The following is a 26,381-nucleotide window of genomic DNA, read 5'->3' on the forward strand; positions in this document are numbered from 1 at the left end:
TTCCTAAATTGGGAAACAGTTTCTTTTCCAGCATAATACATCCAAGGGTATTTATAATATTTTTTTTCCAGCACTGTTACTTTTGCCATGCTGAAAATGGCATTTATTTTTTTTAATAAATAATATAAAAAATCAGTTAAACATTAGCTTTGGAATAAGTTAAAAAATTATTGGCAATTGCAGACAAGTCGCCCGCTGAACACTATGTTGTTATATGTCCACTTTCACTAACTTTTCAGATCTGATTGAAGTTTGACGTATGCGGATTTTGAATTCATTACAAGATTTGCACAATCATTTTATTAGGGTTGATAATTCAGATCACTTGACATCCAGATATGTAGCTTTGAAATGCGATGCACAAACATGTATAGAACACAGAAACGTCAATCCATTTCCGCCGAAAAGTGGAGATACGACAAAACAGTATTTGGCCAGTGCATTATCATCCAAACCCAGAACTGATCACCAGCATTAAGTTAGGCTAATGTCAATAACACACTCGCACACAGGTTATTTTACTTCTGCCAATCACACCACCCAGTCTGCTGTAATTACAGAAGAATCACTTATGCTCACATTAACTGGTTCACTATGTTTCGTAGCATTTTCTGTCACCGATTCTTGTCTTTCTAATTCGTTTGCCATCTGTGGTACATTTTTTACATTTACATTACTTGAATGTCCGTCTGTCTTCATATGCTGAATCAGATGAGGTTTTCTCATAAAACCCTTTCCACAGATTGAACACTCATAAGGCTTCTTATCACCATGAGTAAAAGCATGCACATTTCGATTAGCACTAGTGTTGAAAGCTTTCCCACATATTTCACATTTATAAGGTTTTTCACCGGTGTGTGTACGGATATGTTTCTTTAAGTGCCAGGAATAACCAAACATTGAAGGGCAGTGGGGACACTGGTACTTCTTTTCGCCCATATGAACAACAGTAATGTGTAACTGCAACAGGGAGTGAGTTTTGTATCCCTTGTTACATATGTCACATGTGTAACGCTTCTCATTAGAATGTACAGAATTCTTGTGTAACCTCAGACCAGTATTAGTACTGAAATTTTTCCCACATAATTCACACTGATAGGGTTTCTCTTTAGTATGTACCCTAACGTGACATTTTAATTCTGCACTCGTTCTGAAAGCTTTTCCACAAACTTCACAGATAAACGGTTTACGATCTGAATGAATAGCCATATGTCCTTTCAAACGGCTTTCAGAACTGAACGACTTTCCACATGTCGTACAAGGATGTACATATGCTTTATCGTGTATTTGCATGTGTTCTTTCAGACTATATGGACTGGACAAAAATTTTGCACAATACTCGCACTGTAATTTCTTCTCATCTCTGAGTTTATGAATTTTCATGTGAACCTGCCAGTGAGTTTTCAGGGAAAACGTTTTCGAACAAGTTTCACAACTAAAATCTTTAAGCTGTTGATGCGTCTTTTCATGTACACTTAATAAATAATACGACTTGCACACTTTGGTACACTGCTTACATTTAAATTTTTGGCCTCCATGTAATTTGCGATGCTTTTCTAAGTCCTTAGAGCTGTTTAAAATTTTGTTGCATACATTACATTGGAACTCATCTTCAACATTATATACTCTACTTTCCTCTGTTGTAGCCTTATGTACTTCAAGTACATGGCTTTTGAGGTCAAATTCTGATGAAAATAGTTCCCTGCACATAGTACACATAAATAAAATTATACCATGCAATTCCTTAAGATGTTTCACTAAATTTTCCAAATGAGGAAACTTTTTACTGCAAGTAATGCAAAGAAGTTCGTTCTTCTTGGTTGAAAAACTTTTGTAACTATCTTGTTGCACACACTGTCTATTATTTATAGAATTTGTTTGATTCCTCGCATTTGTAACTTGGTTCATGTTTTTTTCGCTTTCTGTCTCAGTCATCCTATGCTGATTCTCATTTTCTGCCATCCCACGCTGACTTTGATTTTCCAACTCAGCCATCCCATGCTGACTTTGATTTATTTCTGTTGATAGGGACTCTACACTTTTAATTTCAATTATCTCAATTTCAGAAATATCAGAACTATCAACATAACCATGCAAATTCGGATCAAAGTTGATACCACTTTCTTCTTCCAAGGAAAATACTTCAATATCACTGAAGTCAATTGAGTCAGTTTCATCCTAGGGTAAAAAAATGTATCACCTGAAATAGTTTGATCCAATGTATGGCTAAAGTAAATACAAAGTAGTTGTTTTTTTACATGAATAATGGTCAAGACATATATACTTTTCAGAACTGCAATCTGCAAGTTTATAATTACAGATTTTTGTGCATTTAAATTTGTTTGTCATAGTTTCGTTTCTTTATAATTTTTATTTTGAAATAATCCTTAATTTTGCGCACTGTTATTCATCATCTTACAATTTAATTGTAATACGTGGCCAAAGACACTGTGAACTATGCTGATATGTTAGCAAGGGAAATGCATTGCTTTTAAACCCAATTTTGTTATATTCAAATACATTTTTATAGAAAAAAATTCTCATGGATTCACCTCTTGTAGCATACGAAACTGTGTGATGCATTAAGAATTATATTTTAGTTTCTACTTTAGCACACTAGGTTACTTTTATGGTCTAGTGCAATTTCAATCTCATCAGTAAAGGTTCTGGAGTTATAACATTTGCCATGAAGTGTGTTGTATTCCATTTGATCTTTCATCTAACAACCATTTCTCCTCACTGTTACAATTAACTTGCCGAGGTAGAGAAGTGACATAAATAATTGCATGGATGTAATGCTGGAAATGCAGTGATAAAATGTGGGAAGGGTAGATTAAGAAAATAAGTTGAATCAAATTTCTTCCCTGTAATTTCTCTTCCTTTATATTATTTCATTCATATATCAAAATTCTTCAGTGCAATGATTGACACCAGAGCATGCCAACAGATTTACACCCAACAAACCAAAGTTCAGTCAAACTGGTGTTGCAATCTCAATGCACAGTAAGGCCTTGTGCACAAATATAATTATTCTAGTAACAAGAAGTTGTAAAATGACACTGAAGAATAGCATACCACCACCTTTAATCGTCCCCATGGAGCACCAAGAGAATTACTACTTCAATCTGAAGACAATGAGAGTAAAACCCCTTGTTACTTCAGTGAAACTACAAAGAATGGACTGGAGTTTACACACTGGAAACAGGTACAAACGGAAAGTAGTGTTCCAGAAGCAATTAACTTTTGGAATTTGTTACTCTAGAGCAATGGTTCTCAACCTATTTCCTATCACAACCCCCTTTTATCACATCCTCTTGCCAGAGACCCCCATATGTAATTTCTGGTTTGTAATAAGAGTTTGTGTGTGTAAGCACATATACAACTCCGCGAGGAACAACAAAGGATCCGAAACAAAACCAATCCCTTTCCAAATGTCGACGAAATCATTTCTCCATTGTTGATTTATTAACAAACACAGGACAGCTATTGCAAATTGGTGCTTAGCCTTTGTAATTACCTCGGCAAAACATAGAAAATTGTCAATTGTTTACAAATATAGCTGCTGCAACCTCAACGCTTCTCCAACACAATGTCAAGATTTACCATTGTTAAAGATTGCAGACTTTTTTCCTTCCCATTCCGGGTTCTTTATTGTTCAAGCAAGTTTCTTCAACTGTAGTTGAAATGTAATGGCATCTATCATTGAGTTCAGTCAGTTCTTCCGTCTGCGTCGCCAGTTTTGTGTGCACAAACGTAGCTAATACACGGGCGTTGCGGTGTTGTCAGTTCACTTGTGATATTGTGTACTGTAGCGCGAGATTTGAATTCTGTGCTATTAATGAAAAATCAAAATTGGTAAGTTTCTTCAAAGACCTGGAAGTTCTCGTTCTGCAGATGATGAACCATCAAAAAGACAGAAGGTCAGAAGATACGATGAATCGTATTTGAGGTTTGGTTTCACGGTACTTGGAAATAAGCCGCAGTGTGTGATGTGTAATGAACTGTTGTCTGCTGAAAGTATGAAGCCTTCCAAGATGTTACAGCACCTGCAATCTAAACACCCTTGGGTGAGAGATAAACTGCTCTAATTTTTCCAACGCAAACTCTATGTAATTCAAAATCATAAGTTAACCATCACCCACATGACCAATGTTAGTCAAAAAGCACTTCAGGCATCATATCAAATGTCTCTGAGAATTGCCAAAAAAGGCAAACAACATACTATTGCAGAAGATTTGATTCTTCCTTGTGTACTTGATATAGTGTCAACAATGATCAACCCCGAAGAGGCTATGAAAATTTCGAAGATTCCATTGTCAAATGATACAGTGGCAACGCGTATTTCTGATTTGGCCCAAACTGTTCCCGATCAGCTGAAGGAGAAGATTAAAAAAAAAGTGAATTTATTTCTATTCAACTGGACGAGTCCACAGATGTAACAAATTGTGCTCAATTCTCGTGTTTCATACGATTCCAATAGACTGAATCTGTGGAAGAGGATATATTGTTCTGAAACACTTGCCTCAACATACAACTGGTGAATCTTTATATCAGGTGTTTCTTGAGGCTACAAGTCCATTTGAAATAGAATGGGAAAAGTGTATTTCAATCTGCAGCGATGGTGCCAAATAAAACCATTTTATTTGTTCAAGACAAAGTAAATGCTGTTCAGAAGAAATTAGGAGTTTGGGTATCCAGAGTCAAAACCAACAATTTTGAAAATTTTCTTCCGACTCGACTTTTCAACTTGTGATTATTCTTTTGACATGAAGATGCTGTCCAGTTTAATGTGCAAACATCTAGAAGGGCTTCAAGAACAGATGGTAGAATATATTCCCTTTGATGAAAATGCCGGTTCAAGATGGATATTAAACCCCCTTGTTGAAAAGGCCATCAAAATAGCCAATCTAAGCCCACAACTTCTTGACAAACTGATAGAATTATCGTGCGACAGATCTTTGCAACTGGCATTCTGTAATGAAGACGTGGACAAGTTCTGGCTGAAGAGAAAGAGAAGAATATCCTGGTCTGGTATCTGCTGCTTTAAAAATCATAATTCCCTTTGGTACATCGTATCTGTGTGAAAGTAGTTTCTCTTCCATGGTAAGCATTAAAACAAAGACCAGCAACTGCTAGTCAGTTGAGAGTGACTTGATAATGTGCATCATGAAAATTGAACCGGACATTGCCGCACTAGTGAAATCACACCAGGCTCAGCCTTCATTTTGCATTTTATTTCAATATGCAGTTTTCACTAGTTTCATACTACTTTTATTTGAATTGTTCTTTAAACGATTCTTCATCTGTTAAAAAAAAAGTTTAATATTTTTTGCTATATTTAACCATAAGTATAGAAATAAAAATATGTCTATCAAAATAAATTCATGTTTAAAAAAATACTTTTTCCGCTAGTAGACCCTAATTACATTTATCTTTTTCGCCTCCTTTCACAAACCCCATGGAATCCTCTCGTGACCCCCAGGTTGAGAAACCCTGCTCTAGAGCAATGGTTCTCAATCTTTGAGACTGTAGCTCGGTAAATGCTTCTTTTCCTTAACTCGATGCCCCAAGTTCAACAATTTTCTCCGTAAAAACCATTCTACTTTCCTAACTTTATATGTATTAATTACTATGTATCCTTGAAATTCAACATTAATAAATAAATTATGATAAAGAGAGAAATACATAGTTCACTTTTGGACAATATAAGGTTTAATTAGTTGTCAACCACTTGATCTAATGACATCTTGTAGTTTCCTCAGACCAACATGATTAACGTGTGTGTATGTGTTGATTTTCGTTGACAAGTTGCATTTTGAAAACACAAATATTCCAATTACTAGGGGAATCTATGACTATATTATTATACTCAGAAAACTGGTTAACTGTATAATTTGATTGTAATGAAGTTGGGTTGACCTCTTGATGGCCAGTGGTTGGGAAACACGACTTTAGAATTAATTAGTGAGGATACGACAACTTACTTTTTGCACGCTACACTAATATCTTGGGAAGAAAAAAAAAGATTGGGATAATGTGATTTAAACAGAATTCTAGATGCGTGAATATTTGAAACACAGGACAAAATATGTAAGCCAAAGATAATAAAACATTTTTATGGCACATTTTTGTTTTACCAGCTCCCATTCAATATGAATAATGTGTCAATACATGAACAATTAACTTGGAATATTAAAGAATGATATTTGATCAATGACTTGTATTTCATAGACTGGTTGATCATTATGAGTTCTTCAAAATTAAGGCTGTAGCTACTCTGTAACTAATAGGAAATATGAAAAAAAAAAAAAATTGTGAGTTTAGACACGTGTAACTGGTTAAATTACTTCCTCAGTGACATATCCATGAGATATATAACATGGATAGTTATGACCATGTCACCTTTTCTCTGGGACATGCTACTGCACTTCCGTAATAGCAATATGCTCATTTTGTTAATGTAAATAACATCCTCAAATTTACTAATATTTTTAGTTTCCGCAAATTTATTCAGAAATAGTTGATTGTTGAATGAAGTGTTACTTTCACTTTTCTTCATAAGGGTGCAATTCCAGCGAGGCAACATACTGATATTGTTGCATGATTAATTATTGCAGTTTTGAAAGGCTTCAACTGCATGCATTACTCCTGTCTCAATGGAAATGCATTCTAAAAATGACTTGTCAATATAATCAACCCACACTCCAGTATTACTAATAAACATTGTAGGAAAGAATATTGGTTAAACACAGATGCGTAGAATATTTACCAAGCATGCATGACTATTCCATTGGTCTTAAAGGAACCACAATCCTCAATTTTTAACAGTATAATTTCTGTTCATAATCAGCAATTTCCTGAATTACAGTCATCTGCTGTTAATGTAGGACATATCAGAATTGTCTGCAATAAACATAACACAATGGATATTTACTAACAAAGCAACTATTTTTTTTTTTTAAATATCGTGCTCCACATTTCTAAGTGAAAAAAAAAGGTGGTGTTGAAGTGTGGGTATGAATGCCTTTACTATTTACTTGTTTGAATTTATTTTAAATCATAACTAAAATTGTGTGTGTAATTGAATACATAATGAACAGCCCAACATATACAGATTATTGCAATAACCACCTCAAAAGGCAGACTGCCTAGATACCCAATGCTAAATTTTGTTGTTAACTGTGATGACTGGTTTATGAAAATAACAATGATTGATGATCCGTGAAATGAAAAACAATCATTTGTGGCCTTTGTTAAATATGTAATTCCAGAAAATATTTGGAACTATGAGAAAAAGTCACCATGATCTTACCCAAAAATGGCAATAATATATGCTTTACCAAATTTACAGTAATGTATGCAAAAATATAACTGCATGCAGGACACAATAATAAAAGACTGTATTATTAAGAACATGAAATTTTTTATTACTTTTCTACTAGCTTGGAGCAACACAATCTATATAAACATTTCTCTACTCAGGAATAATAAACATCTTTTCCTCCATGACAATATTATTAATGTTCTACATTCTACATTATAAAGCTCAATTAAAATCGTTTACACAAAATACATTTTAGTAACCTGTTAAGTGGTAATGAGTTATAATGAATATATCATACGAAGAAAAATTTGCTTGCACTGTTACAAAGTAGTTGCAAATAAAAGTAATCACTTACACAATCCATGTGAGATCAGTTCTTTCACATCATACTCATCCCACAAGTTCAGAAATACCACAAAATATACATATTCTGTTTAGAGAGCATGTATTACAAAACTACATTACAAATAACAGGAAAGCTGAAGAAGACATTGTTTTGTACAATAGGTGGCAAATTGAACTTATTCTGAATTTGTTTTAAATATGATAGAAAACTATACCAACACCACGGCCCACAGATAAAAAAGTTCATTTTTCATTGCAGTGTGCTGTAAGATAAAGCAAATTTAGTGCATTGGAATGATATGATACTGATTATAACTCAACAAGTTCATTTGATATTATTCAGTAAACAGTAAACCTTATTCCAGATCATAGCCAGAAAGATAATTATTGTGAATATACAATATTACACAATGCCTTTAAAGCTTCATCAAATTTTACATTCAATGTGTAATTTACTTACACTTTTGAAAAAAAAATGAAATGTGAAGGTCAAACAATAATTGCACATAACACATTTACCACTTAATTGGTTACCGCTATTCCCTAATACTGAAGTTCAACCATAGAAACATACAATTCTTCCAATACACATGTTTCTAAAGTACGCTATTCAAACATATACATTGTTTATATGTTAGTTTTAAAAACTTTTTTTCTCTTCACAAATTGATGTATGCCCTCTTGCATATTATATGCATGAAATAAATGATGCTATGATAAAATTAACATCACATTATAAAGTTCTGTGAGGAATGGGGTGAAAATATATGTATAAGAGTTATGGTACCATTGGTTAACTCAATGTATGAACACTGTATAGCACATTTCACGTAGAGTGGTTTTGTGCAACTGTATGTGTAAACAAAACAAGTTTTTAAATGAATGCCTCTTGCTGGATTCATTTTTGATAACAGATCATGAATTACCACATTGAAAACAATGAAGGAACACCACTTTATCGTTTCAACTCAGTGTTTAGGAACTGCAACTTGGATTATCATTGGAGTGTTTTGAGCTCCAGATGTTTGAACGTGATTATTCATCATCACTGCCGACATGTCCCTTTGATACATGGCAGCACCGCTTACAGGTACCGGTATCATGTGGGACGATGTTGGGATACCCATCGGGTTGCCACCAGTGTTACCTTGATTTATCCCGAAGCCCATGGCATGTGCCATGTGTTCGGCAGCACTACTGCTGCTCTCCAATTCAGTAAAACTTATGGGACCCTCAATTATTACATGCTGTACTCTATCTCGGTTTCTTGCATTCGACTGATCTTCCATACCATACACTGCTTCCATGTCTGGTATAATAACATGCTCATTTGTACTTTCAATATACAGCTGCCTGTGACCTTCCATCATACCTCTATTATCAACCTCTTGTCTTTGCTGCTGCTGTTGTTGTTGTTGAGCTTGCTGTTCATGTTGCTGCTGATGCTGCTCATGGTGTTGGTGTTGCATTTGTCTTTGCATGTGCATTTCTCGTGGCGTACGAGGTGTTACACCCCTTTCTGCAATAGGTGATGCCTGATTTATAATAATTGTACTATTTGCATGGCCCTCGTTCTTCATATGAAGTATTAGCTGAGGTTTCCTCATGAAACCTTTGCCACAAACAGAACATTCATATTGCTTCTTGTTGCTGTGGATAAACTGATGCGCTTTGCGGTTTTCGCTCGTATTGAATCCCTTTCCGCAAATTTCACATTTATAAGGCTTTTCGCCGGTATGTATGCGCAAATGTTTCTTCAAATGCCAAGGATACACAAATCTTGCGCTGCATTGGTTGCACTGTAACGGGCGTTCACCGGTATGTATGGCTTGGATATGGAACTTCAACAATCTATTCAGCTTGAATCTCTTGTTGCAAATATGGCACTCGTAGCGACGATCATTGTAGTGAACTGCACGTTTGTGCAAACGCAAATTGCTGCTGCTACCGAAGCTAGTTCCGCACATCTCACATTGGAAAGGTTTCTCACCAGTATGTGTTCTTTCATGATCAGTTTTCTCAGGCTTGGTTTTGAAAGCTTTGCCACATATACTGCATATGAAACGCTTCTCTGCAGTGTGGTTTATAGTATGCGACCTCAGTCGACTTATTGACACGTATGATTTGCCACATATTGTGCAGGGGAAATCATTCTGACCATTATGTAAACCTTCATGTCTCTCAAGTCGCAGAGGGCTTGACAAACATTGTCCACAATATCTGCACTTAAGGTTTTCAAACTGCATTTTATGGATCTTCACATGCACCTGATAATTACTTTTGGATACAAAATCCTTCGAGCATATTTCACATTTGAATGGGAAATTCTTGGCATGAACATTTTCATGCACTTTCAACAAATGAGCAGATTTACAAACTTTTCCACACTCCTTGCACTGATATTTCATGTCGTTATGTACCTTGTGGTGTTTTCGCAGGTCTTTTGTATTGTTAAAGATTTTATTGCACACTTCACACTGAAAATCTCCCTCCAAATTTTCCACCGGCTTATCCTTTGATGGTGAGGTTGTGACAATAGTAACTGTAGTTAAACCATCAGAAGTATCAGTGGCTGCTTTCGTCTCAATTTCTGAACTTGTATTTGCATCACCTCCATCAGAGTCAGGTGCATCCGAGGATGATGGCGCATTCTCAATCTTAGTAGGCGACTTGCTTGCTGCGGCTGAATGCTGCTGTGCGGTGTGTTTCTGAAGACCTTGCTTTGTGATGTATGTCTTATCACAATGTTCACACAGGAATAAGCTTACTCTATGCTGGCGTTTCAGATGGTCACTCACGTGTCTTGTGCCTGGGAACTTCTTGTTACACATCAAGCATGTATACTCGTCACCTTCTTTTGAGACATATTGTTTACTATTTTCTTGCTTAACAGGTATAACAGACACAATCACCTCCTGCCTTTTCTTCTTGCTCTGCACAATGTGCAATTTATTTGATTTGTCTTTGCTAGGCCTCACTTGGTATTCAGTGTCCGAGTCATCAGGGCCACCACCATATTTACCTGGATCAAAGTCACTGTCACTGTCATGATCAGCATCTAGTGCGAAATCAACTGATTCAGTGTCATCCTAGAGTAGAAAAAAGCATATATTAAAGAAGATGGCCACTTGAAATTCACTTAATATAAGATAGAAGTACACTTAAATACATAAAGACTACTAATTTGCCAGTGGTTTTACTAGTGCAATGAATTTGTTCTTACCCAATGTTTCATTCTAATGGAAATTACTTTGTGATTGATGTCAGCCAATACAAAAAAAGTAAAAGAACACTGCTCTTTCAATAAAATCCAAAATAAATTACTGCAATTAGGGAGGCAAGAGTTGTACATTGTAAGTAAATTGAGGAGGAGGGTAAGGTGTTTGAGTGAGGGCCAACTCAAAGCAAGATTTTTGATAAAAAATAAAATAAAAACTAATCAAAACTGCTCATAACAAACAGTTTGAAAAGACTGAAATTAGAATAAAGTGGCAAGAACTTGTTAATTCTACTTGAACAACTTTCAGTGCCCATGCACTTATGTTATGTATGAAAAATATCCTATACAAATATGTATATTTCAATCATGTCATGTGTTTCCACGGTATCTTTTCTTATCTTGCATAATCTGCCACTTTTCACTAGTTGTGACACCAAAGATGAATGGTGATTGGATGAAATTGATGAAGGGATACACACACACGAACACCCATGCACTTATGCTATGTATGAAAAATGTCCTATACAAATATGTATTTTCATTCATGTGTTTCTATATCAGTTTTTATCTTGCATAATTTTTCTGCCACTTTTCACTAACTGTGACACCAAAGATGAATGGTGATGGATGAAATTGATGATGGGACACTCACACAGCAACACTTATGCCCAGGTCAACACTCAAACCTGGAACCTTACATAGAAAGATTGAGAGTTCAACTAGTACTCATGGAGTAAGATTGTGTTACTACATGTTTACGAAGCCCATAACATTTTGAATGCACTGAATAAAAATTAGAAATTATGTATGTATGACAACTTGCAGACACAGACATAATCCACGGATGAAAATTTACTGTGATATAGGAGGGAGGGGGGGATTATGATTATCATTCTACTCTGTCAAAGTATTAATTTGTTACTGCTAACAATGATATACAATTATAGTTTTTCTGGGTTGCATCACAGATGCTCAACATTACTGGGTTCAGTTTAACAGCAATGGCATTACCTTGTTAACCTTGATTTAAATACTCTTTAATACAATCGTGCAATTCCTCTTGCAGACATTAAAATTTCACCAAAAATAATATGCATTTTGAACACAATATTTTCTCTGTTAACATGAATCCAAGTGAATTTCACTAGCTATAGTAAATTAGTATTGGGATAAATGCATGAAATGTTAATGTAGTTGAATAAAATTCTTGAATAAAGGTATCAAAATTAAGTGTTCAAAAACATTCAAATTAGCTAAAATTTGTCACCTCCATTCAGAAACCTATAATCCTTTAGAATATCAGTAGTTGTGTGTTATATCAGTTTTGCATGTTAGTTTATTTCATATCGTAATCATATTGAACAAATGAATAATTAAATAAGACCGGCAAGCCACAAATATTCCAGCCCTAAAAATGATTCATTGTGATGAATTCAGCATGAAGTTTGATGAACTGTGATCTCCACTGAGTGTGAATTACAACCATGGTCCTTCATTATCTTTGTACATGATAGTTTTACAGCCAGCAGCAAAGAGCACGCATGTCCAATATAAAAAGTTTTAGTATCTTCGATCTGTCTTCTTACAGTGTGTGCACGTATATTTTGTTTTCTGCATTCAATTGCTCCACTCCTACATCTCCTCAAAAATAATTTTCCATGCAACTCTGGAGTTTGTTCACTTTATAATAAGAGGAGGAAAGGGTGTAAATAATATAAAATACCTAGGTACTTACAGCACACAAAACCACACTACTTAACCTTAATGTTCAGAAATTTTGCAAGATCAGTACATACCAAAAAATAATTAAGGGTGAAAGAAAAGCCTAAGTACTAATTTTTATTTATTTAATTGCATAGTCTATATATGATCCAATGGATTTTGACAACTTTCAAACACATACTTCCTTAGATATGGTGCACAAGTTTAAAACAAGTTATTTAAATTTTGGATGCATCTAATTGCATTCCGAAAAATTGATGTATGAACAAAAAAAAAAAAAGTTTATATATTTACTGGGTTCAAATATAAATGGTTAATACAACTGATTTCAACCATTACTGTTTAGTACAATCTAATTTGATTTCCATATTTCTTGCTAATTTGTAGGTTGGAACTTCAGTTCTTACTGTATTGGTAAAGGCAACATAAAACTGCTACCTGTTTACTTCATATTACCAAGTGACCTAAAATATTTAGTAGCATGTTGTGTTTTTCTAATTGAACTTTCATTTAAACTATAATCATGTACATTGTTCATCTTATACAGCGAAAATAAATCATCTCTAAGAAAGACAAAACATATTTAAAGGAGAGGAAAATAATGATTATTGCTCACTATCAAACAGTTAATTTCTTTCTATTATATAGTTGCTACCTGTAAGAAATATGACACTAGCATAGTTACAAAAATTCCAATATACAACAATGTTGTACAGTACAAATCTTATATACAATACACCGCATGGTTAATATCAGCTACCTAGCAGAATGCTACAAACATACATGTATATAATTTTTTGTGATGATAATTCTCGGTTATGTACTAAGCTTGGTACTGAATGCAAATTGTGTACATACTATTTCGCTGCCTTCCTGATTCAATACAACTACTATAGATCAGTGTACCATAAATTTATATAAAAATTACATGCACACATCTTATTTCTTTTTTATTATAATGACAACAAGTGTCCGCCACCCTCACTTCCGTCAAGAGTCGAAAAATGAATAATAGGACCTTCTACAATTACATGCTGAACCCTTTCCCGGTTTGCATCCATTTCGTTTCTAGCATTTGCTTGTTCCTCCAACCCAAACACATGGATTGCTTCAGCTCCTCCAAGATCTGGTATAATAACATGCTCATTTGTACCTTCTATGTAAATATGTTTCTGACCTTCGCCCATGCCTCGTGCTTGGAGAGCAATACTCCTGTTATCCATTGCCATGTTCCTATTGTCCATGGGCATATTCCTGTTATCCACAGCCATATTTCTGCTCTCGATTTGCATATTTCTATTTTCCATAGTCATATTTCTATTTTCCATTGGCATATTTCTATTCTCCATTGTCATGTTCCTATTTTCCATAGACATATTTCTGGCATCCATTTCATCTCTATGGCCTTCCATTTGTTCGTGCATTTCCTGTGCGCCCTGCATATGATGAAGTTCCCTTTGCATTGGTGGAACATTCTTCTTGTTTATTATAACTGTTTCACTATTGTGATCTTCGTTCTTCATGTGAAGGAATAACTGTGGTTTTCTCATGAAACCAGCCCCACATACACTACACTCATAAGGCTTTTTCTTGCTATGTATGAATCGATGTGCATTTCGATTGTCACTCGTACTAAATCCTTTGCCACAGAATTCACATTTGTAAGGCTTCTCCCCAGTGTGTATACGGATATGTTTCTTTAAATGCCATGGATAAACAAACATTGCATTGCACTGAGGGCATTTAAAGGAACGCTCGCCTGTATGAGCTGCCTGAACATGGAAGTTGACAAGGCGCCGTCTCTTGAAACCCTTTCCACACAATTGGCACTTAAATGGACGTTCATCACTATGCACAGATTGTTTATGCAGCTGCAAGTTGCTGCGTCGCCCAAAGCTAACTCCACACATTTCACACTGAAATGGTTTTTCCCCAGTATGCGAACGTTCATGGTCGACAAGTCTTGGTTTAGTAGTGAATGCCTTACCGCACAAGTTACAAATAAAACGTTTGAGACCCGAATGAAGCAAGGTGTGTGCCTTTAGACCAGCTTCAGAAACAAAAGACTTCCCACATGTTGCACACGGAAAATCGTTCTGACCTCCGTGTAGGTTTTCATGACGTTCAAGCCGTACGCGACTTGTAAATGGCTTCCCACAGTATGTACATTTGAAGCGCTCACTCTTCAGCTTATGAATTTTCATGTGCACCTCCCAGTTGGTTTTTGTTGCAAAATCTATTGCGCAAGACTCGCACTTGTACGATGGAACTTTTTTATGGGTATTTTCATGAACCTTAAGTAAATGCTTGCTTTTGCAGAACTTTCCACATATATCGCAACGATAATTCTTGTCACGGTGACTCTTCTTATGCTGTTTGAACTCTTTCAGATTGTTGAAATACTTATTACAAAACTCGCACTGAAATTCCCCTTCTTCATTTTCAGCAGTGGTTTCAGTCTCTCTATGTTCTTCCATATGCTTCTTCAGATCTTTTCTCGTAATAAATTTTTCATCACATTCTTCACATATAAACAATGTTATTTTGTGTGATTTCTTAAGATGATCTGTGACAGATTTGGCAATCGAGAATCTGTTATCGCAAATTGTGCACACGTAGGTATCGCCATCTTTATCAACATATTCAGTACAAACGCCTTCCTCTTTTACTATGGGTTCTTCCGCTGCAGACTCTTCTTCATTCGCATCAGGCTTTTCTTTTGCTGTACTTTTTGCTGTTTCTTCCTTCAATTTATCTTTTGATTTTACTTTCGTGAGTGATTTATCAGTCTTTATGTCCTGCTCAGTTTCAGACACATCCTCGTCATAATACTCAGTTGGAACAAAGTCACTGTCACTATCAGCTTCTACGGTGCAATCTAGTGATTCATTGTCTTCCTAGAGTGAAAGAAAGTAAGACAATTAGACAGCAACCGATTCACTCATTTACATAGTTACAATGGTAACTTTATTTAACAATATACCAGTAACTTTTAAATTATTCACAGCACAAGGATTTGAAGTATACAATTTTGACGTGCACATTTCATTTCATAGAACCCATACTGCGTGGGACACAGAACTACACACTGTGCTGAAATTTCAGCACTGCAGAGATAAAGTATGAAGAGTGGCATGGATAATAGCGAAAAGGTACTCTAATGTTGCATGAATACTGTCTAAAGAGATAGTACATGATTGTATCTGCAAATTTCTTTCATTTGAATGACTGAAACAAATAAGTCAAAATGTTACCAGCAATTCAAGAATGAGCCAACAATTTAAGCAACCCTTGTACAAAAGTAACATGAGCTCAATTTCCTGCAGGTGCAAAGTACTTGTGTTTAAATAACACTAATTCTTGGTAATAACAACAAGTAATCTGGTGATGTGATAAGCCCCATGCCCAAACTACCTTTACTTCTATGAAGGTAGGCTGAGTGGGTTTCTGGTTCAACAATGGAAAAGTCAGTACTTCTGGGAGAATGAATTTGGCTTGTTATTGTATGTCACATGACTTACTAACATATCAGCACAGCCAGGGAAGGAAGGAATGGGAATTGAGAATGAATATAAACAGCAAGCATGCGAAGCTTGTTTGATTAGAAAAATACAGATAAGAATCAAGTCTACCTATATTGGTGTAGAAAACAAAACAAAAAGTAAGGCAACCAAAGTTGACCAGTGAACACAAATATTCGTGTTCAAAATCAAAACAAACCACACTGGCTATGGTGGCAGTTTGAAATCGTGCGAGATCAGATAATAATCGAAGTTACTTTAGATGTTTACAGCACTGAAAACATGTGAGTTTTCCCCACTGTCATCACTACCACTGAAATAATTTACACAAAGACCTCCCAGATTCGATACCCAGTGGAGGCACATAGTGGTTCCAACCCCACTTTAAACTGAAACTCCAGTCCCAATTCCATTATCTGTTTATAAAGTGTGCTTAAAGCAAAACTGAAACAAAATTTTTACAGAACTTTTTGACATTTCTTAATAACACTGATGAGAAAATCAATTAATTTCATGAAGTGTGAACATTTACAGAATCAAAACACATATGAGCTACTTGAAGTTCCAAGCTGTTATGTGTATCTTTTAACAATACTAGAAACCATTGACAATCAGTACCGTGGCTGTGCAGTCTAAGGCTTCAGGCTTTGGGCCAACTACAGGACACATGCAGGTTCGAGTCTCCTGGTGGAAGTGTAACAATTTCTCTCCGAGACTTCAGCCTGTGTATGGGACTGGCGGCCACCCACCATCGTGGGGAAATTGGGGAGCTACAAATGAGTAGTGTATAACAAGGTCATGGAAACCTACAACAAGGACTGGGGGTTCGTTGTGCTGACTACACATCACCCCGATAACTGGTTGGATGATCTCGCACCTTGAGCAAGTGAGTGAGTAGAAGCAGGTGGGAGTGAGGCCGGCAGTCGGTAGATAGGTCCGGGCCCTCAATGGGCTGTTGCGGCACGGGTTATTACTACTACTACTACTACAAAATTTTGATGTGATGTGATTGCACACATATGTGGGAACTGGAGTCTCGAAGAATGTTGCAGCAGGATAATATGATGGCACACACCTTCCTTCAATATCACAAATCTCAACCCCCTTTTCCTCTCAGTTCATGACCATACAGATGGTTAGGTTACATATTTTTCTGTGCTACTGGTTGTCCAGCAAAAAGAATAGACTGTTGCTTCAAATGGGCTTTTACTTTCCCTACCTCCTCTCTATTTTTAATTTTTGTTTTTGCTACTGAGCTTTTGTTTCGAATGTAAAATGCTATTCTGGAGCTGGTTAAGCTTTAGACCAGCAAAATTTCCTTCCAGCAGTGCACGTTTTTAATTTTATTTATGCAGGGCACCTGCACAGAGGGGAAACAGTGAGGTCAGCATTGTTGGCTGCTGTCCACCCCACCCCCCTAACCAGTACCATGGTACTGAATACTTAATAGTGAATATGAGCGAAAGTAGTGTTAAGAAGAGAAGGCGTGATGAGGTTCTCAAAAGTAAAGAAAGGCGAATAGTAATGAATATCTTTTGTTTATTTAAAACAGAAAAATCCAGATTGCGGTGTAAAGTTGGTTAGCCAGCTAAAGCAACGTGAGTTTCACGGGCTACTGTGTTTAAAGTTCGGGGTGGGGTTTCTCAAGGTCCTATTGAATCACCTGGTAAGAAATGACCCAGGAAAAGAATGCAAATTACAAGTAGAAATGTAAAATATAATGATTTTGTTAGAAGTGCTGTGCGACGTAAAGTTTACGAATTATTTTTTAAAAATGAACCCCCAACACTTAATTCGGTTCTTGCTGCTGTTAATTCTGACTCCACATTACCAAATTTTAAAAGATCAATGCTTTTCTCTAATAACTTTGCTTTTTGCATGAGAAAAAGGGCAACAAATCCATGTTAATGGAAAGAGATTTAATTTCTTCGCCATAAATATTTCGTGAAAATAGAAATATTGTTTACACTGATGAATCCTGGGTGAACACCGGAACCTCAGTCAATTATGAATGGAAAGACGAGACAATTACAACTGCAAAACTAGCGTTTCTGGCAGTTCTTTCCATTGGATTAAAAAATTCAACATCTTGCGGAGTGCGATATGCTTTAGTGCATGCGGGTAACGAACAAGGTTTTCGGCAAAATGCCCAACTTGTGTTTCAGTGCAAAAAGAATACAGCAGATGCCCATGATGAAATGGATGGAGAAACGTATGAGATGTATTTTAGGGAACAGTTGCTCTCCAAACTCCCTCCGGGATCTGTTATTGTTGACAATGCCTCTTATCATAGACGTGAACTTATTTCTTCAATTTGTACGAACCCGTGAATCAAGCACCACACTCATTTGTTTTGTCTTGTTCTTTCACTGCCCTGCTCTCATATAACCAACAGTCCATTCTTTTCGCTGGACGACCTATAGATGGGTTCACTAGAAGACACATCTCAACCTCGACAAGAAGTGTGCTACAGGAAGATAAGGTTTCTTGATGATTCGATAGCACTGCTCACATTGTGTAAACAAAAAAAATTGAAATACTTCCCCAGGTTTTATCACGTTTTCATATCTTGTTTTAAAATCTCTCATTCACTAGTTCTACAAGGGTAGGGAGTTACACATTTTTTTTTTGCTATGAATCACTGTGTTTACTTGCGGAGAACCATGCCTTTTGACTGATGACCATCACTCATACTGGGCGAGGTTTTGTGATGATAAAGCTCATAGCACTTGATATCACAGCTTGGTTTGACCAGTTCCATAAATCCAGATCTACATAGTAAATATTACAAACTTGGTACTCTGAATACCTATTTTATAACAGGGCAGATACTTATCCAAGATAGATGTGAACTACCTCAATAATTCATATCAACTTCCTCTATTGAATTGAAGTATGACAAATTACCAGCCTGAAAGATGACCTTTGCAGCTTTACATAAATCAAAGTTTTTCTCCCAGAGTGTACCTTCTTTATGTAGAAGCAGTACTTTTTAAAGTCACTGACACCAATTTCACAGTTATAATTGTGTTACTGGCACATGTGTAATCAGCTATTACTCATATAAAAGTTATTTTACATAAAAAAATAATTGATACCAAGGTATAATGATAAAATGTGGCAGATGGAGGGGGGGGGAAGGTAACGCCCAAATGAATGTCTCCAGATCATTCAAAAATTAGATGCTAAAGTGATTGCACTGAAAGTGTGCATCTTATAAATTTATCTCAGTTGTGCGTTATCATTTACACACTACAATAAGAGAATAGCACTGATTTATGTACAACTTAATCTTGAAGTGTAAATCTAGATTGTTGGGTTGTGTGGACAAGGTTAGCTGTTCTTGCAATATTCCATACTTTAACATGCTGCCTCTTGAAATGCACAATGAAAGCTAATTACTAAGTACCAAGATATTTTCTGTTTTTCAGATCATCAGTAATATTCATATTCATGATTAAAAGAAATACCATCCAAGGTGTTGTTACAATACTAGTGCCTAGCAAGTAAAGCTTTCTATTCCACTATTTATCACTCAACTTACCTTCATGTCTATATCATGTAAAAATTCTTGGTAACTTGCATGTCTGATGCAGTGACAAATTTCAGCACATATTTGATTGACAGCAGACATCAATAAATTGAAATCAAAACTGCCTCTCTGCAAACCTTTGGCTTTTCAATTCCATGTTCTGCTTAATCTACATTACTCAAATATGTGATTTCTTAATTTAGATAGAATGACTTTAGAAGATTTTAGTGTGGTGATAAATTAAAAACTACACTGTGTTTTTAAATAATGACTGAAGAAACCTAATTCAAATCAGGATAGGCAGAAGATTTATTTAAGAGGATAATGGTGTGGTGACATTGTGCTTGTGGTGCTAACCAATCTGAATGAGAAAAGGTGCTCAAAAATTGTAATCAGATTTACCTGTAAGCCATGCTTGACTAGAGAAAGTTAGGTACATTTCTTTCATCTTTGACTTCACTTGTAAAAATGTAATAAATGGAAACACATACCAAGTTCAACACTATAATAAATGGAAGAATATACCAAAAACTAGGCAATTATTAACAGCGTTAATAATTTACGGAATGTTTCATATCCATTTCCCGATGTGTTCACCACACATACACCCAAACATAGGAGCCAAGTTTCAATTCTTTGTTTCCTGAACTATACTTTCTAAGACTCCTGTGTATAAGCTGTATTCATCTGCTTTCATGATAGGCTAGATAGTAATTTGTCAGTGATATTAATTGCGAAAAGTAGTCTTGACTAGAGGGTGCCCCACAAAAAACCCAGTTATTTGTATTTTATACGTGTTATTTTGTTGATTTAATGTTTCACTGTGAAGATTATTTGTAATGTAATGTGTACCAGGTTGTGTATAGAGATGAAACTTGCACCCAAATGTTCCACGACGTAAACAGAGTAATGGACCAGGATGAATGGACGTGGCAACAGGATGGAGCAACAACCCATACAGCCAGGGACACTGTGCCATGGCTCGGAGCCAATACTCCAGACTTTATTGAACCTAACGACTGGCCATCAAAAAGTCTAGATCTTAACGTAATGGATTCTTGCATATGGGGTCTACTGTTACACCAAGTTCAAATACAGAGGAGAGGAATCACAGACAATGACTGCTTAAAAATTGTGTTGACAGAAGCTTGGAACAATATTCCACTTGAAACTATCCAGACTGCCACTGCAAGTAGGTTACACCATCTACGCCTCTACAGCATTGTGTAACAGCCATGGGAAGCATTTTGAACATTTGAATTGAATATGGCAAAGTGTAACAAAGGTACAGTCATATTAAATGAGCTCAAACAAATTTCATTTTTTTTTGTGGGGCACCCTGTAGAAAGGAGAGGGTGAGTAGGACTTTCAGTGTGTGCTGAGGCACGTCGAAGAACACAAGATGAAAGAAAAGGGAAAGGTAATCAATGTGGTACCCTATGATGCTACTAGCACCTTATTAAATTAAATATTGCAGGACATCTGAAGAGCAATAGCAAGCACAAAGATTCATTTGAATGCTCAAGTTTGGAATATTGTAGCAGTTTTTACAAAAGTTTCTTTCTTTTCTTTTAATTTAAAGTTGTTTTTTGCTGACACATGCCAAAGATCCAGCAGCACCTGAAACTAATCAGTCAACACTGATGCATTGTTCTGACCATGTATCAGAAATTAAACAGCAATTATATCAAATAGGAGTTGTGTGTCAGAATAGAACAATTGTAAGTGGAACTGTACTCTGCACAGATATGTATGTAATGACTTGTGAAATGTTGTTGAAAAGTCTTGGAGCATGGTATTCAATATTTGTTTTACTATTATCCTGAATTTATGTAACAAAGAAGTCAACAGGAAATATGCACATGCCACAATTAGGATTTTTGCAGCAAACTGGTAATGACATTGAGGATGTGTAATGGTATGGTAAAACAACATCCACACCCTATTTATATGTTTCAGAATTAAATGTGATGTACCTTGTTTCAATACAAAATAAGTGAAGCTAGTAATATATCCAAAACTGAGTTCCATTTTAATCTCCTATCATGTACAGGAGACATTATCAAGTAACTGTATACTTCACAAATTACTTCTAGTCCTAAATGAAGATTCACACAGATATTCAACTTATTTGAGCATACCATTATAATAACTTGAATCCCAGATCAACCAGCAGGTAAGACATCCTTCTTATAAATGTTATGAAATTTGGTTGAAAGCAAAATGGCACACATCATTGCTTTCTGACAGAGGAGAGTAAGTGTCAATCAACTCTTTCCTTGTGTGTTTATTTTGAATAGAAACCATGCATTCAGCAATATACACACACCCTCTTTTGTCATATGAAAGCTACAGGTTTCTTGTTTCAGGTGCTTACAGCAAATCTTCAAGTTTACAGCAGTGCACAAACTATTTAAATGACACTTATGCCCCCCACATTAGTTAAACAACAGCATGAACTTTATTCCGTAAGCAATAATTCCCAATAACACACTAGAACAACTGCAGAACTGAGTATTAAGTAGCCAACATTAAATAGAACAAGACTGGATTCCAGTGGTTATCAACAGCTTCAATACTCCAAAGTGTAATGTAGTACTTATTATATGTTGAACAAAGTTAACTGCTATACTGTCAATACTACATGATGTTGGCCTGTACAACATATAAAATGAAAATAAATTTACCGTATAGATGAATATTTGAGGTAGTTGTAGTTTTATCTAATTTACGTAGTATGTATGTTATTGCAATTAACAAGACTAAATATTTTCACACATCTTTCTGTGTCACTGTAAGTCTAGCATCCATAAATGCAATGAATATGTACTGGGCATTTAAATAATGATTACCGTAAAATAGTATTTTTCCATTTTACGCATATGCGATTGATCTGCACTGAAAAATTTGTACACTCTCCTCAACTTAAGGATTTACGATGCTTCCTTGTGTCTGACAAACTTCATGAAGATAACAGATTAATCCATTTAATTGATTTAATAATCACAACCAAAGGTTTTATTATTTAAGAAGCTAGTCTAACGTGCGGAGTATACCAAAAGCAGAAGGGATACATTCGAATTTTGTAATTTTATATAAAGGCGTAGTGACAATGTTGTCACCTTGTAATGAAAGAGTTTGAAACCCTATGGATGCACATAGTTTAAACTGTAGGTCATCCCGATTAGCCTATTGTGCATAAAGTGGACTTAAAACTCAATATATGAAAACAGTACTGGGATGGAGACAATGCTGCAAATGTGAAAGTGCTCAAGTTATTTTACAGAGAGATAAAACCTTTAAATGGAAATATATACATATTTGTTTAAACAAAAATACCAAATTTTTAACTGGATTCATTCTTTTTTATTCAACTTTAACTTAAAGCTAATTTCACATTATTCTGTAGAATGAATGAATTGTAGAACATCTCCAAGAAATTACAATTAAGGAGCATTCTATACAACATAACTGGATAAGCATAGTGCAATTCCTTACATAAACAAATATTGTTTTTTGTCTCGTAACTAGATACAAATAATCTTTTCATGACAAGAAAATTTTTATCAATAATGCATTGCATGTCAAGATAGAAGTATACAGTAGCAGTCTCTTAAATTTGGTATTAGTTTTGGTATGAACTTAACACTAAAAACTCTTATTTTTACATCAAGGTACCAAGGTTAAATTTATTCAACTTTCTCTGCTTGCTCTGGGATCGTTACTCGAATAATCATTGGAGCTTCAGGTCCACCTGCCTCAATCATGCCCTCATTGATCATGAGAGTATCTCCTTGGAACATAGCAGCAGCATCACCTAATACATGAGACGAGGGAATAACTAAAGTCGGGCGACCAGATTCATCTTCTCCAACTTCATAGGTAACAGCACCTGTGAGTTCATTGCCTTCACCCTCTTCCATTTCCGAGAAGTGAATGGGGCCTTCAATTATGACATGCTGTATCTTATCATCATCATTATCCAGTTCACCATTATCTTGTTCAATGCTGTAAACGTGAACTGCTCCTTCAGCCTGCCCAAGTTCTGGAATTATTACATGTTCGTCTGTACTCTGAATGTATATTTGAGTGTGTCCATCCAACATTGTCGCTTCCTCCATTTCTTGGACTGGCTCAATCTTTATTTCCTTCTTTATGGATGCCGTGGACTGGTTAACAATAATTGTGTCATTGATATGTCCTTCATTCTTCATATGAAGGAACAGTTGCGGTTTCCGCATGAAACCTGCTCCACAGACACAACATTCATACTGCTTCTTGCTGCTATGGATATACCTGTGTGCATTACGATTCTCACTTGTACTAAATGCCTTTCCACATACCTCACACTTGTAAGGTTTTTCACCCGTGTGTATACGCATGTGTTTCTTCAAGTGCCACGGGTACACAAATGTTGCTGGACACTGGGGACATTTTGTATGCCGTTCTCCAGTGTGAACGGCTTGTTTGTGGAAATTGACAAGTCGCCGCCGTTTGAAACCCTTGCCGCAGATGTCACACTTGTAGCGAACGTTGTCAAAATGTGTGGCTTGCTTGTGCAACCACAAGTTGCTACTTCTCCCAAAGCTCATACCGCATATCTCACATTGGAAAGGCTTCTCCCCAGTGTGCGTGCGTTCATGGTCGTTCAACTCGCGCCTTGTCCTAAATGCTTTCCCACACATGTTGCAGACGAACCGCTTATTGTCCGAATGAATGAGCATGTGATTTTTGAGGCTTCCAACAGAAGAATATGTTTTCCCGCACGTAGTGCATGCAAAGTCTTTATGGCCACCATGTAAATTTTCATGTCGCTGAAGACGAATAGGACTTGAAGCAACTTTACCACAGAATCTACATTTCAAATGTACAGTCTGCATTTTATGAACTTTCATATGGACAGCCCAGCTTGTTTTAGTTGCAAATTCTATGGAGCAGTCCTCACACTTATATGGACATAATTTCTTGTGTGTCCTTTGATGTACTTTGAGTAAGCTCTTTGTTTTACATACTTCCCCACACTCTTCACATTCAAACCGTTTCCCATGATGCATATCAGAATGTTTCTGCAGTTCCTTTAAGCTATTAAAGATTCTGTTACAAACTTCACACTGGAATTCACCTGCCTCGTATTCACCTTCAACATCACCTTCATTTGCTGAATGTTCTCTTATGTGCTTCAAATGTTCTTCAGTTGTATCAAAAGTCTTGTCACAATGATCACAAATATATAACACTATCTGATGTATTCTTTTAAGATGATCCGACATATACCTAGCTTCTGAAAATCTCTTTTCACAAAAAGCACAAGCATATTCATCATTTTCCTTAGTAACACATTTTAGTTCTTGGTTGGCACCAGGAATGACTTGAATATATACGCCAGAATCAACATCTTTCTCGTGTACTGCTTCTACAATAACATCTTCCTCATAATACTGTCCTGATTCAATGTCACTATCATCAATGTCTGCGAGTTCAAATGATTCATAAACACCTTCCTGAAGCAAAGAAAGAAAAAGAATGATTAGAAATAGAAATGTTTTCCATTCATTAATACAAACTAGTAACAGTTATATTTCTAATCATTCAAATTTTAGTAGGGTAGCAGGCACAATAACTGAAGAATGAAACTTTACCATGCATAAACTTGAAAAAGAAGGCAAAAGTGACTTGTATTATTATGAAGCATTATATCTGCACACCTATTTCGCTTTTCTCTACTGCAGCTGAAGTATGGAAATATCATGGCATTTGTAGTAAAATTTGAGCTGGAAAGGTCATTTCTTGACTCCTGCCAACCAAAAACCAGATAGAAGCATTATAAGACAACCCAATAGGGAGATTTGTGATGAGATACATAAATACTAAATACAACAAAGACAAGATAAAAACCAAAGAAAATTGAACAAGGACACAAGATGGTGTTTCTTCCCCACATCATAATATATATTTACTCACAAGGATAAGTGGAATAGCTTGTAAAGAGTGTGTGGAGATAAACGAACAAATAACTTCACCATTCCAAACCAAAGGAACCATTAAAAAAATAATAATAATAAGAAGAAGAACCTTACAAAGCAGAAACGAAACTCATGCTTAGGCATACATTAACCTGGTTTAAAGGGGTAACTGGAGGTGGGAGTTAAATAAAATGCTAATACATTTAACAGTACAATGCATTAATTGTTGCCACTGCACAAACCACAAGAAACAAATTAAAGCCGAATGAAGCCTCTGGTGTGCTAATTATCAATTATTAATGAGCCAGCTACCCTACTTGACAAACAAACTACATGTTATGTTCCATAAGATTTCACAATTCAGGTTTATTCATTCACATTTCCAAATCAATTGTTTCTATTTCAGCATAAATTGATAGTTAAATGTGAAACTTACAAAAAAGTTTTAATAAGTCAAATTTTGACCAAAAAATGCACATAGAGTTTGCAGTAATCATGTTTCAAAAGTAAACAAGGAGAGAGGGCTCACCTTTTGCAATTCAATCCACGATACAGATGGTACATCTTGTACAGTTGAAATTTTGTCACATTAAGAGGTACGCACAATTTTACTCAGTTTTTTTTATAGCTGAAAGGTGAGCCTTCCTTCCCATATGTGTAGCACACACTTTGGCAGATGGGAGGGGTGTATCCCAGAATCAGCCGCTGTATCCAACTCTCAATACTTGGAATATCAAATGCGTAACTGACTGAG

The 26,381-nt window shown here is 35.8% G+C and overlaps 2 protein-coding genes across 9 annotated transcripts in view; both read right to left on the reverse strand.

Annotated features, from left to right (window-relative positions):
- The window catches only part of LOC145978913 (uncharacterized), a 96,724-nt gene that overhangs the window by 29,770 nt on the left and 40,573 nt on the right, over nt 1–26,381 (reverse strand). For 3 of the 8 annotated variants that reach the window (XM_083111876.1, XM_083111873.1, XM_083111877.1), the window contains exon 3: nt 7,412–10,758. The exons of 3 other annotated variants lie outside the window; for them this stretch is intronic. In XM_083111876.1, coding sequence (XP_082968002.1) covers nt 8,638–10,758 — 2,121 coding nt within the window. In that variant the 3' untranslated portion in view covers nt 7,412–8,637. 2 more of the 8 variants (XM_083111878.1, XM_083111880.1) reach the window with 2 other exon arrangements.
- Nucleotides 532–1,315, reverse strand: LOC145978982 (uncharacterized). The gene has a single exon (XM_083112038.1). The coding sequence runs from the start codon at nt 1,291–1,293 to the stop codon at nt 532–534; it is 762 nt and encodes a 253-aa protein (XP_082968164.1). The 5' UTR covers nt 1,294–1,315.

Source organism: Lepisma saccharinum, chromosome 25, assembly GCF_977018435.1.
Source record: "Lepisma saccharinum chromosome 25, izLepSacc3.1, whole genome shotgun sequence".
Lineage (NCBI taxonomy): Eukaryota > Metazoa > Arthropoda > Insecta > Zygentoma > Lepismatidae > Lepisma > Lepisma saccharinum.

What these genes read in the sequence shown, in the direction of transcription:
- LOC145978982 (XM_083112038.1), bottom strand. Translation starts at nt 1,293, where the DNA reads ATGCAAATACACGATAAAGCATATGTACATCCTTGTACGACATGTGGA.